This window comes from Bison bison, unplaced genomic scaffold (assembly GCF_000754665.1).
Source record: "Bison bison bison isolate TAMUID 2011002044 unplaced genomic scaffold, Bison_UMD1.0 scf7180017864371, whole genome shotgun sequence".
Taxonomy (NCBI): Eukaryota; Metazoa; Chordata; class Mammalia; order Artiodactyla; family Bovidae; genus Bison; species Bison bison.
The window spans coordinates 15017730-15031139 of record NW_011494943.1 but is presented as its reverse complement, the minus strand read 5'-3'; the positions used below and the strand labels follow the sequence as shown (position 1 = coordinate 15031139).

The 13410-nt window shown below is 47.9% G+C and overlaps 2 protein-coding genes across 3 annotated transcripts in view; one reads left to right on the top strand and one right to left on the bottom strand.

Moving 5' to 3' along the window:
• The window catches only part of DDX42 (DEAD (Asp-Glu-Ala-Asp) box helicase 42), a 35686-nt gene extending 26481 nt beyond the window's left edge, over nt 1-9205 (top strand). For both annotated transcript variants that reach the window (XM_010856424.1, XM_010856425.1), the window contains 8 exons: nt 721-820; nt 1418-1465; nt 1977-2074; nt 3333-3609; nt 4365-4591; nt 5901-6011; nt 7046-7147; nt 7586-9205. In XM_010856424.1, the coding sequence (XP_010854726.1) occupies nt 721-820; nt 1418-1465; nt 1977-2074; nt 3333-3609; nt 4365-4591; nt 5901-6011; nt 7046-7147; nt 7586-8314 (1692 nt within the window). In that variant the 3' untranslated portion in view covers nt 8315-9205. The remainder of the gene's footprint in view (nt 1-720; nt 821-1417; nt 1466-1976; nt 2075-3332; nt 3610-4364; nt 4592-5900; nt 6012-7045; nt 7148-7585) is intronic.
• Nucleotides 8999-13410, bottom strand: part of FTSJ3 (FtsJ homolog 3 (E. coli)) — an 8614-nt gene continuing 4202 nt past the window's right edge. The window contains exons 14-22 of the mRNA XM_010856426.1: nt 13219-13358; nt 11624-11805; nt 11317-11434; nt 10971-11233; nt 10646-10734; nt 10461-10560; nt 10186-10369; nt 10002-10096; nt 8999-9919 (exon numbers count right to left, since the gene is read on the bottom strand). Of these exons, the coding sequence (XP_010854728.1) occupies nt 9727-9919; nt 10002-10096; nt 10186-10369; nt 10461-10560; nt 10646-10734; nt 10971-11233; nt 11317-11434; nt 11624-11805; nt 13219-13358 (1364 nt within the window). The 3' untranslated portion in view covers nt 8999-9726. The remainder of the gene's footprint in view (nt 9920-10001; nt 10097-10185; nt 10370-10460; nt 10561-10645; nt 10735-10970; nt 11234-11316; nt 11435-11623; nt 11806-13218; nt 13359-13410) is intronic.

The following is a 13410-nucleotide window of genomic DNA, read 5'->3' as shown; positions in this document are numbered from 1 at the left end:
CTAGTAAGATTCTTTATATGCTACAAATTTCTGTCTGCATCAAACAGTTTTTCTTAACACTGTCCTGGAAAATGGATCCGTGCTTATGGAGAGCCTAAGTTCAGAATATGGTCAAAACTGCCTTGAAGATTGTAGTTTAAACATTAAGACCCATCAGTAAGGCTTTAACTTTGGTCATTTCACAAAGCCTCACAAAAAATAGTTTTCACCTTCTTTCTACAGTTTAAATCACAATTAATGTAAAGGAGGAAGCCAGTGAGTTTTCAGATTTTCTGTTCTTTTGAGCGCAGTAGTGCATAAATTCCAAGGCTGTCAGACTAGTTGTATATTGCAGTCTGAAACTGGAGTGTTATTTTTTCCAGGAGCAGAACTCTAGAAAGTTCTTGTAAATACATTTAATTAAACAGCCCTCAACATTGGCAGGTTTCCCTGTGGGATCCGCCAGCCAAGGACTGAAAATCTTCAGGGGAAAAAAAAGTCAAGAAAGCAAACTTGAATTTTCCATATGTTGGCAACTTTTTATGTAGCATTTACACTGTGTGTTATAAGTAATGTAGAGATTATTTAAAATACACAGGAGGGTATGCATAGGTTGTATGTGCAAATACTGCTTAATTTTGTTTAAGGGACTTGAGCTTCCTCATAGGGAATGAGGCTGGAACCAGTATCCAGCAGATACTGGGATGACTTGACTTCCTGTTCATTTTCTGGCTCTCGTAGGGTCGACTGATTGATCATGTGAAGAAGAAAGCTACCAACCTTCAGAGAGTCTCCTACCTTGTGTTTGATGAAGCAGATCGAATGTTTGACATGGGATTTGGTATGCTTTGAATACCAGATTCTTCTTTCTCTATCTTAATGACACTAGTTTTTTCCATGTCTTTCTAGACTTAATTTTTTCTCTGTGTGAGAAGCTAAAAATACTCCTGGGTAGGGTTGGACCGTAGAGATAAAGCTAAGACATTAGCTATTTTTAGGAGTTCTTTCAGGAAAAGTATGTTAGGCTTAACTGGGTTGAGGACATTTGAAAGTGCCTGTGAATATAGGGAGAATATTCTAGGCTTTATTTTTATTCACCTGCCTTTGATTGTGGAGGTCAAGGTCTGTGTTATTCGGGAGGTAGATGCCATATCCTTCAAGGCCTTTGCTTTCCTGTCCTCCTTGACTTAACCAGCTGTGTGAAAATTCTGAATAACTGTCTTTGTTGAGTGGAGCACCACTGAGCCTAACCCAGCTAGGTGTTGGGCTAAGTGTTTCTGAGTTTCACACTGAGTGACAGGTCTGGGAGTTCAGAACTTCCTTAGTTCCTATAATGTCTTTATAGAAAGATTTTTGCTATTAATAAAATGATTTTCCAGGTATCCCAAACTGTCCACGCAGAGTTATAATACTGATTTTATTCTTCTACTTCTTCCAGAGTACCAGGTGCGATCCATAGCAAGTCATGTCCGTCCTGACAGACAGAGTACGTATGAAGCAGTTTCCTTAAGCCACATTTGTACTCAGAATAAACACCTATTTATTTTATAGCTCTCAGTTATGGCAGTAAAAATAATCATGTTTGTACTTGTGAGGAACCATAAAGGGGAAGATAATGACAGTTTATCTGAGCTAGACAGGACCTTAGAGATCACCAGATAGAACTCACTCATTTTTACACATGATAGTCCCGAGACTGAGAATTAAATGACATGCCGCAGTTCATAATGTTTTATCACTGGCTAGAGGCGATACACAGTGCAGATCTGCTGACTTGAAGTCGAGAGCCTTTTTCTGAACCATACTGACAGCAACATCTGCCTTAACTGAAAATGTGTAAAAGTAAAACAATGGTAATTTTTTTTCCTTAGTGAATTAATTTGTAAACTTCACTGGGCTTTCGTTTTTCAAAAACTGAGCAGTGAATGTCAGTAGGAGCTTTAGTGAGTATTCAAAACAGAAGTGATACTGTTTCTTTAACATGGTTTACCTTTTAGCTCTCTTATTCAGTGCAACTTTTCGGAAAAAGATCGAAAAACTGGCCAGAGACATCCTGATTGACCCCATTCGTGTGGTACAGGGAGATATTGGAGAGGTAAGCCTGAGCAGGGCAGATGGAGTCCCAGTGGGTTATTTTTCACACTGGTGACATGGATTTCATTTCTCACTATTGAGAGAAAAAACGTTACGCACTTACGGATGAGGCAACGTGTTTCAAATTTGCTTTAAAAGCACAAGGGTTGGGGGCAATAGGTGAAATATGTTTCGCAAAATGTTAGTAATTGTTGAAGTCTGGTGATGGTTACATGGGAGTTGATTTTGTTCATTTTATTCATTTTGAGTGTTAAAATTTTTTCCACAATAAAAGGTTTCTTTTTAAAAAAATTTATTTTGGAGAAAAAAAGAGCAAGTCTTGTCTGAAAGATGCTGGTCGGTTTGCATGGAAGTAACATCTTCAGTGATTGTGGGAGGCGGCCTGCGCAGTGTGGAGCGGGGAGATTTGAAAGGCCTATGGAATTAAGTTTTTGTTTTCCTCACCTATACATATGCCCTATGTGGAAAATTTCTCTGAATTGTGATTAGGAAATCAAATAAGGCAACCTTGAGAATTCCTTAATATGCTTAGTACGCTAGTAAAGTTCTGTGCTGCTTCTGCTAAGTCGCTTTAGTCATGTCCAACTCTGTGCGACCCCAGAGACAGCAGCCCACTAGGCTCCCCCGTCCCTGGGATTCTCCAGGCAAGAACACTGGAGTGGGTCGCCATTTCCTTCTCCAATGCCTGAAAGTGAAAAGTGAAAGTGAAGTCGCTCAGTCGTGTCCGACTCCCAGCGACCCCATGGACTGCAGCCTACCAGGCTCCTCCGTCCATGGGATTTTCCAGGCAAGAGTACTGGAGTGGGTTGCCATTGCCTTCTCCAAAAGTTCTGTGCAGTTAGCTTTTAAACATTGTCCACTTTGATTGCTGAGTGCCTTCTATGTGTGGATATGAATTGTACTAGGACCTCTTACTCTATTGGGAATAATCTGAATAGGCATGTAGAAAAGTATTGCAGAGCATTGGGGCTTAGAGATTATCTAGGTGTATGTACACATGTTAGCAGAGGGCTTCCCAGGTGGCACACTGGTAAAGAAACTCGCCTGCCAATGCAGGAGGTGCATCAGGGGAGGTGGAGAGCACTGTGATTTGAGAAGGGATGTAAAATTTGAGTTGCACTTGACTTGCTGAAGGAAAGCCCAAGGATACGGGGATTGTTCATGGTTCTTCTAGACGCAGGTGGAAAGTGTGGTGTCGAGTTCTTACTCAGGTGCCCTGTGGCACAAATGTTGCCGTCATCTTTTTCATTTCTTTTCAGGCAAATGAAGATGTGACTCAGATTGTGGAGATTCTCCATTCTGGACCTAGTAAATGGAACTGGCTCACCCGGCGTCTAGTGGAGTTTACCTCTTCAGGGAGTGTCCTCCTATTTGTTACTAAGAAAGCCAATGCTGAAGAGCTGGCCAATAACCTTAAGCAGGAGGGTCATAATCTTGGCCTGCTCCATGGTGACATGGATCAGAGTGAAAGAAACAAGGTTATTTCAGACTTTAAGAAAAAGGACATCCCCGTCCTAGTGGCCACAGACGTTGCAGGTAGGGTATGCGTTTCCCCAGTAACCCTCGGGTCCTGTGTTGTATGGGTTGCTCTGTCTGGCTACGTAGACCTGTAACGTCTGAAGAGGCCAGTTGAAGGCACTCTGCTGGCCCGGCTGTCCACACCCCATGAGGCAGCAGCTCAGAGCACGGTGATCACAGTCTGGAACTCTTGAGTACCACTTCCCACTTAGTATTCCTCTCTGAAAAAAAAGAATCCCTGCAATTGGAAGACACTTGAGGATGAAACTGTTAACACAGTTACATCGTAGGCTGTGTCCCTAAATGTAGTAGATATCTTAGTTTGATTATGTAGTTTGACATATTTCACTCGAGATCAGAAAAAAATTTTGAAGTGTGATTTTTGAGTTTGTTCTGATGAGTTTTAATAGCTACACTTAAAAACTTGGTATTTTCTTCCAGAAAGGTGATCACTTCTCAGCCTCAAGACACATTTGATGTTGGTTGTAAATTTTTTTTTTCCCCCAACGTATTTCTGGTCAAGAGAGAGGCCACGGCAGGTTACTGGTAGTAGAAGATAGGTGTCCCTACACACTTAGTGTACCTAGCATTGTAGAATCTATAATAGTAGCGTTCCTTCTAGAAGGGTGGCTCACGTACCTATATCTCAGCACATCAAACCGTGTGCTTTGCTTAGATAAGAGGAATGTGGCTTCTTAGGAAGTAAGCATTTTGGGTGACTTTGGTGTTTTGACTTCTGATAAAGAATAAAAGAATTTGGTATTTTATTTCAGCCCGTGGTCTGGACATCCCTTCAATTAAGACTGTCATTAACTATGATGTGGCACGAGATATTGACACCCATACTCATAGGATTGGCCGCACAGGACGAGCGGGTGAGAAGGGCGTGGCCTATACCTTGCTGACACCCAAGGACAGCAATTTTGCTGGTGACCTTGTTCGGAACTTGGAAGGAGCCAATCAGCATGTTTCCAAGGAGCTCCTAGATCTGGCCATGCAGGTGAGTGGCTGGACACACTTCAGTGAAAAAACTTCAGTATGCCAGAGGCAGGTAACATAGAAACATGACAATAAAGTTGGGCAGGTAGCACTTACAAAGCATAGATTGGTATTGTAGGACATTAAAACTCATCTGATTTGCCTTCTCATTCTCTCAGCAACATACACATTGAAAAGCTATCCTTTCTTGTGCTAAAATCTGTCCCTCAAATGTCTTCCTTCTTGCCGCATATCACACTTGTGAGCAATTTTACTGTCAAAGTTACTATTCCCCTCACTGCCCTTTACCCCAGTTTTTTCTGATGGGGGCTAAAAATGTATGATGTCTTTTTTAAAAAAGCATTTCACTACTTCTCAGACCTTTGACTACACTGGTTGTTTAATCAAAACTGAGTGAGGCATTCTACTGAATTAAATCTTGAGTCATCTTGATACACACAGTTCCCAAATTGCCAATGTATTTGGGATACATGTTCTGATAGTAGAGACTTCTGTGTTTTTCAGATTCATAGGTCAGCCTGCAGGGCTGTTCACCTGTAATGCAGTTGTACTGTGGTACTACTGCCCATGCTTCCCACCCTGGGAGTAAAGGACCGGCATTTCAGGGGAGAGTAGAGTGATGGTTCCTTCCCTGTCCTGGAGAGCCAGTCCTAAACTATATTTTGTCTTTGGTGTTTTCCTACATCTCATTGTGTTTCAGACTTCCTGTGTTGTCAGACTGATCAGCTTCTCTGATCATCACCTTGCCACCTTTCCCTCTCCTGGGGAGCCAATCCTAACTAAGTTTCTGAACCAGATATATTTTGTTTTTGGCGTTTTTACTACATCTCATTGTGCTTCAGGCTTCCTGTGCTCTCAGATTGATCAGCTTCTCTGATCAGCACCTTGCCACCTTTCAAGTACTTTTGACTGTAACTTGTGATAGTCAGATAAAGCTCTAAGCTCCCCCAGAGATTTTACATATAGATTGTCTGAGAAATAGAAAATAAATTCATTTTCCACGAGGAAGTTAGAAATGGCCCAGAGGAACTGCTCTGCATTTGAAGTGTGTTGTAATCATTTCCCTTCCTGGAAGCTCTGAAGGAAGAAAGGAGCAGTGAAAGGAAGCCTTAGCTAAAGGTTCCTGGCAAATCTGACGGATTAAGCTACCAAAAAGAAGCTGACCTGTGGTTCCTGTGAACAGTTCCTCCTTTGCTGCAGATACATTGGCTAAAGATTCTCCCTCCCCTTTAGTTTCCTCTTTGACTTTGTTCTCTTTCTCTGGGTGCCTCTTCCTCCCGTGACTTAACCTTGAATTGTGTTTGCTGCAGAATGCCTGGTTTCGGAAATCCCGCTTCAAAGGAGGAAAGGGGAAAAAGCTGAACATTGGTGGCGGAGGCCTGGGCTACCGGGAGCGGCCTGGCCTTGGCTCTGAGAACTCGGTGAGTGCAGACGAGAGCAATGTCCTTCAGACTGGTCCTGCGTCTTTCATGACGTTAGGACTGTTCTTATTTACCTGAGTCTCAGTGAGTTCAAAACGCTGTCATCTGCTGAGTTAAGTCAGTACAGTGCTGGTTCTTAATGTGACTTTATATTAAAGAAGTAACTGTGTGTCCTTGACTGACTAGATGTGCTCAGGAAATCAGCGTAGATTAGCATTGGTTCTCAAAGTGTGGTCCCTGGACCTGGAGCAAATGCAGTCTCATGGCCCACCCTAGACCTGGTGAATCAGACTCTGGAGGTGGGGCCTAGCAGTCTTTCTACATGCCCTCCAGCATTGGCCTGAAGCCAGAGGGTCCCTCTATAATTCAGCTGTATCTTGTAACTAAACGCACAAACGATACTACACTCTGGGAAATTGGTTCAGATACGAGAGCTGGCTTTTCTCACCAACCAAATAACAAAAGCTCCCCCTGCCTGGCTCTCATAACTTTCTTGTCACTTTGATTCTTAAGCCAAGGAAGAAAGATGTCAGTCTACGTGTCTGGATTACTGTAGTTAACTTGGTGTCTTGGTGAAGTGGTCTGTGCCCGTGTCACAGTGATGCTGTTGCTATGGGTCATGCAGGTGATGGTGGTAATACCGAGCACGTAGTATGTGCCCGGCCAGTTCAAGCAGCCACACGTGTTAACTCAGGCTTCACAGTCACTCAGAGTAAACACACTGGCACACTGAGGCACCCAGGGTTACACTGTGGGAAGATTGAAGCTGAGGTTCAGACTCCTCGGGGTTTGGATGTAGAGCCTGAGCAGTTATGTATGTGCTGCACTGCCTTGTGGTTAGCTTTGGGCATAATCTGACCTCATTTCTTATTGTTAGGGTGGGTTCTCAGAAATAGATTTAATGGGTTGAAAAGCATAAAAAAATCCCACACCTATTTCAGCTCCCTCATGAGTTTCCAGCATATTGAGGCCCTTCTGTGGCAGTGGGCGTCCCTGCTTACTCTTCCTTACTCATGCGTGTGTTTATTTTTTAGGACCGAGGAAGTAACAACAACGTAATGAGCAATTATGAGGCCTACAAGCCCTCCACGGGAGCCATGGGAGACCGGCTGACGGCGATGAAAGCGGCTTTCCAGGTGTGAAATCAAGCACTGGGGGCAGTGGTGAGGGGCCCTGATCTTGCCGAGATGGTAGCTGGCCTTGTAGACTAGATGCTGGATTTCCCGAGGGCCTTCCCCCATTTTCAGTTCTGAATATCGGCTTAACTGCAGCTTACCTAGAGCTGCAGGTGTAGAGGCTGGACAAACCCCTGTTGCTGGTCATCCCCTTCAGGCACGCTCAGGGCCCTCGACCTACAACAGTATCAGTGTTCCCTCCCTGCTCTAAGAAACATCAAGGTGCCAAGGCTCTTGTAATCTAGTTGAGAGTGATTGCCATTTTTTAGCTGAGACAAGTTTGGTTCTGTGTCTCTTATGCCCTGAACCGCCTCTCATCCTTCTGTACCTCCAGTTAGCTAGCTGGGCCATTAGGTTTCTTAAACTTACTGTCTCACCCACTGCTCTTGTCTCTCTTAGTCACAGTACAAGAGTCACTTTGTTGCTGCCAGTTTAAGCAACCAGAAGGCTGGAAGCTCTGCGGCTGGGGCGAGCGGATGGACTAGTGCAGGGAGCTTGAATTCAGTTCCAACTAATTCAGCCCAGCAGGGCCACAGCAGTCCTGACAGCCCCATTGCCAGCGCCACGAAGGGTATCCCAGGCTTTGGCAGTCCTGGGAACCTCAGCAGTGCCCCGGTGACCTACCCTTCTGCCGGAGCTCCAGGGGTCAACAGCACAGCTTCAGGGAGTAACAGCCGAGAAGGGACTGGGGGTGGCAATGGGAAAAGAGAGCGATATACTGAGAACCGGGGTGGAAGTCGTCACAGTCATGGAGAGAGTGGCAATCGGCATGGCGATAGCCCACGGCATGGAGATGGGGGTCGCCATGGAGATGGGGGTCGCCACGGAGATGGATACCGCTACCCAGAGAGCAGCAGCCGTCCCACCGATAGCCGCCGTCATGCTGATGGTCATCCTCATGGAGAGAACAGGCATGGAGGGGGCGGAGGCCGACACGGGGAGAGCCGGGGTGCCAATGACGGTCGGAATGGTGAAAGCAGGAAGGAAAGTTGTAATCGTGAAAGCAAGATGGACCCCAAGGTGGACAGCCCCAAGGTGGACAAGATGGACAGCAAGACAGATAAGACTCCTGATGGTTTTGCTGTCCCCGAGCCGCCCAAGCGCAAGAAAAGTCGGTGGGACAGTTAGAGGGTATGTGCTGAAGTGTGAAATCAGTTGTCTTTAATTTTATTTTTAGATTTGGTAACTAGGTGTCTCAGGGCTGGGTTGGGGCCCAAGGTATAAGGACCCTGGGCCCTTAGTGGACAGCTGGAGTTTGGAGACGTGACCCATTCACCTAGGGAACGTTTCAGGTATTTTCTTGGGAAGCTGCTTTCGTCTTAGAAGAAGCCAGAGTCGGCAGCTTCTTTTGGCTCTGGGTGAGTGTCACGAGGGTCAGTTGAGGATACCTTGGGAGAAGGGGCCTTACAGGGCACAAAACTCACTCTAGGTTTATATTGTATGTAGTGCATATTTTTTACTAAAGTGTCACCTTAAAAACATCAACAAGTTTTTCTGTGGCCAGGCAGTCCTCATTTGAGGCTGGATTGATGGTGTAGATCAGTCATTGGAGGTGTTGGGATGTGCACGGAAGCACTTCCAATCCTCTGCAGGGGAGGTGGGGGGAGGGGAGGGGCCTGATGCTACATGAGAGTTGACGCTCAGGTTTCCCAGCCAGCTTAGTGTCCAGCCCTGAGGCAGGAAGCAGCAGCCTGCCAGACCCAGAGTCCCTGCAGCTGAGGGGTAAAGACGATCCTGCAAACAGGACTGCTCTGGGCCTAAACTGTTGCTAAATTTAAAATGAAAAAAAAAAAAACAAAACCCAACAACAGCTTTTAAAGTGTCTTCTATTTCATTGTATTTTTTTTAACTTGCCACAATGGTAGAAAAATCTTTTGCTGAAATGATTTTGATGATTTTTGTTCTATCTTGTTTATAAAAGGAAAAGAAATATACATACTTCAAATTTTGTGACTTTGTGAAGGTTTCTTTAAGATGTGCATTCCTTTCTGCTTGCTCTAGTAAATGTTTTACTACTGGGACCTGTGGATTGCTTGTCATTTCTACTCCACCATGAGCTGGAACATAGAAATACGATTAGCACAGTGCACAGGGGTGCGAACACCCAAGTGTTGGATCTGTCACGTTCCCAGGAACTGAACTGTCAGACATCTATCCTGGTTTTATTCAGATGATAACCGGGGAAGACTCGAGAGAACCACTTGCCCAGGCACAGGCTGCAGTGGCTGCCACTGTGGTATGGGGCTTCCCTTATGATTTAACGGTGGTGAGACTTCTTGCCCAGTGCCCCACGTCCTTCACAGAAGGGTTGTGGGCTCTGATAGCGCCAACGGCATTTTTAGTGGGGCTTTGATGGGAGCCCTTTCTTCCAGTCAGTATGATGCCCCCCTCACTGCCCAGGACCACTAGAGTGCAGGTAGCTGGAACCTGTCTTTTCAAAGACTGAGGCAGGCAAGGGCAGGGCTGGCACCAAGGAGGCCGGAAGGGGCACTGAACCCCTCCTCGTCCTCACAGTCCCGCAGAGGCCCTAGCGGCTCTGCTCACTTCCGCTTGTGCTTTTTCTTCTGCTCCTTCCTCTGCTGTGCTCTTTGGTCCTTCTTCATCCTCGAATCCACCACCTTGAAGTGACCTCTGACCCCAGCTGGCCGGCGCACTTTGCGGCCCACACCTTTTTTGGCTACCACATAGGTGACCTGGCGTTTCTCTTTGCCAAGCCCGGCCTTCCTGTAGAGACTGTAAGCGGAAGACACAAGTTAGAGGCTTCCTGCCGCTCCCTGATTCCGTGTACCTTTGTGGGTGACCCCCGGCCCCTCACCTTCGAAGCTGTGCCACTTTCTCTCGTTCTGAGATGTCCACCGTGTTAACCACAGCTTCTGCCTTCTTCTTAGTCTGCTCCAGCTTCTTGAGCATCTGTCGGGGGACCTCACAGTCAGGCCAGCCTCTTCTCCTACCCCTGCCCAGCCCAGCCCACCCAGCATCTCAGGTAGCCCCAAGCTCACCCTCCGTTTCTTTCTGGCCTTGGCCTCGGCCACTTTCTTGATGGGCCGTGCATTGATTTCCCGCCAGCGTTTCCGGTAGTGTTCCACTTCCTTCTTATCGACAGGCAACTGTCGTATCCTGTGCTGCTTTTCCTCCTGCACAAACCAGTCTGGAAGCTCCCCCTCGTCCTCATTGAACGTGTACCTAGGTGGAGAGAACACCAGATCAGGATTTCACAGAAACCAGCCCTGCCACGCCCTGCCCAGGTCGATTCTCATGACTTCTGGCCCCTCACCGGCTGAAGGAGTCGTCTATGAGGTCCCTCTTGGCTTTTTTGGAAGAAGCAATAAGTGCACCTAGAGCAAGGCCTTCAGGGTCCAGGATCCGATGCTTCACTAGGGAGGGAAGCAGAGGTCACAGCTCCGCCCCAATACCCACACCTCTGGCGGCCTTCCCTCCCACTCAGTGCCGCGCTCTCACCGGGGTCCTCGATAGGCACCACCTCAAACCCATCGTCGTCCTCTGACTTAGGCCCACGGCCGCGCTTCTTCCCGCGCTGTGATTTCCAGCTGTGCAAGAGGGGAAGGACGTGCACCCATGTCCCACCGTACCCCACGCCACCCAGACCCAACCCTAGTTCTTAATTAAAACTGCCTGGGGAACTTCCAGAAACCTTGCCCTCAGGCTGTACTGCAGATCACTTAAACCAGAACCATCTGTATTTAGCTCTCCATCTCCAGCTCCCAGACGATGGGCCAGAACCACTGCTGCTCCTTGAGCCCTCCCGTCTGCCGCCACCACTCACCTCTCCTCGTCCTCGCTGCTGCTGTCGCTGTCGGAGCTGCCATCGCGCTCCTCCTCTCCAGGCCCAGGGGCGACCTCTGACCCCTTAGGAGCCCCCACCTCCTTAGGGGCCTCACCCTGGCACGGGGGAGGCTTGCTTTTGGTCTCCTCATTGGAAGGCGGTGGCGGCGGCTGCTGCCCCTTGCGACGGCTCTCAAACAACAGCTGGGCCTGACTGATCTCCAGGGCCTCGTCGGCGTCGTCCTCAATCCCACTGAAGCCGTCCTGCGATGGGGGAATCGTCAGGCACCCCCTCTCTCTCGGGGAATGCCAGCCCTGGTCTGTCTTGGCCCCTAGCCTCTGCTTACCTTGGAGAACCACAGGCTGGCCTGTTCTTCCTGCAGCACCGCCTTTTCCTCCAATGGTACCAACAGTGGATTCTCTTCTTCCTCCTCTTTATCATCTTCTACTTCAGCAAATCGTATACTGTAGCCCCAAGGTCAGTGGGTGCGTCAATGCCCTGGAGGGCTTGCTGCCCCCCTCTCCCACTGGGGACTTGAGCTGAGGGTGCCCTATAGACACCTCTGCAGACACACACACACGCACACACACACACACACACACACGCACTCACTCACTCACTCACACACACTCACTCACTCACTCACTCCTTACCACTTTCGGTCCTTTAGACTCTGAGGTTCTTTGACTCCTGCCAGCTCCTCTGGATCCAGGTCACTACCCAGAGATGCGTCGTCGTCATCCTCACCATCTGATACATAGATGTCATCTCGTGGCAGGTCGGACAAAAACGCGTCTGCAGCACTCATGTCCCCCTGTGTTACCTCCTCTAACAACTGAGGAGCGACAGAAACAGAGGTCAAGGGCACGATAAGGAACACACTGCTGTAGCCCTCCCGGTTCACCACCTTAGTCTCAGCAACGTTAGAAAACACACTGTGGCAAGTACATTACCTCCTTTTATAGACAGGGAGGTGACGGGGTTAACTGTTTAAAACACCCCATCCTAGGCCACGCCACTCAGCATTCTCTTCTTCAATTACTGGAAGGAACAGGTTTATGGAGAAGCACCCCATGGCCTAACTGGTGCCAAACTTTAAAATGTTTTAAAATCACTGGTTTTCGAATTATTCAGAAGGCACCTTATCACTGGAGAATGTCTACAACTGTTGTTTCCGTTGAATAAAGGAGCCCAGCAACATACATCTAACAGGAAGAACTGCTTCACTTATAAACCGCTTGTCAACTCCAAAATCTGTTCTCATGGCAAAGACAGCTACTATTTCCTGACTTACACACCAGCAATCACATCTAACCATCTTTGTTTATTCCTTCCTAGCACCCTAGTAGGTGGTTTCTGTTAATATCTTTTACAGATGAGGAGAGAGGCAAAGCATACGAAAGGCATGGTCCGCTCCAGGACCAGCATGCTCTCTGGCTCCAGTATGATGTGACCCAGCTGTTACCTTTCCACACAAGAGCCACAGAAGCTCATTTTCTTTGTGATGCTGCTTTTACCAGAAAAAGCAGGCTGTCTAGCATTCAGCAGAAAGCACTGTCCAACAGCCCAGTGCAGCCAGGCGCTGACTTGGTCCCAGTGAACTGAGCAACACTGTGCCCGCCTCCCTGAGGCAGACCCCCCAGCATACGCGCTGGAAGCCCAGGAACCCTGGCTGCGTCACTTACACCTAATCTGCAACGAGAGCCTTGTGGTTCTGATACTCTAGTTCTACAAGGACAAATAAATCTACATCACACAAAGCTTCCTCAGTTCAGTTCAGTCGCTCAGTCGTGTCCAACTCTTTGCGACCCCATGAATCGCAGCACGCCAGGCCTCCCTGTCCATCACCAACTCCTGGAGTTCACTCAGACTCATGTCCATTGAGTCAGTGATGCCATCCAGCCATCTCATCCTCTGGCGTCCCCTTCTCCTCCTGCCCCCAATCCCTCCCAGCATCAGAGTCTTTTCCAATGAGTCAACTCTTCGCATGAGGTGGCCAAAGTACTGGAGTTTCAGCTTTAGCATCACAAAGCTTCCTACTCTACCATTATTTTAGGTGTACGTCTCCTCCTGGTCTTTGAAATACAAGGCTCTTGTTTTTTCCCAGCCTCCCCTCACCAAGTCATTTATGGGCGAAGACAGCAGCCACGAGCCATTCAGCGTACCAAACCAAAGGCCTCCAGGGCGCCCACCTCTAAACACCCACACAGGTCCTGCCATCTCCTGCGTGGGCCCCACTCCACCTCACCTGGTGACCCCGGATGGTACGCAGGGAGAACATGCCAGTCTCCCCCTCGTCTGCGATAGAAACCCCGGGAAGATCCATCTTCAGCTCCACGCGCTCCCGCTGCTTCCTCTGCTCACGCAGCAGCTTCTTCTTCTTCCTGAGGGGCAGGGTTGAAGAGTTACAGCTGCCCAGTTCTGGAGATTCCCCAGCCAG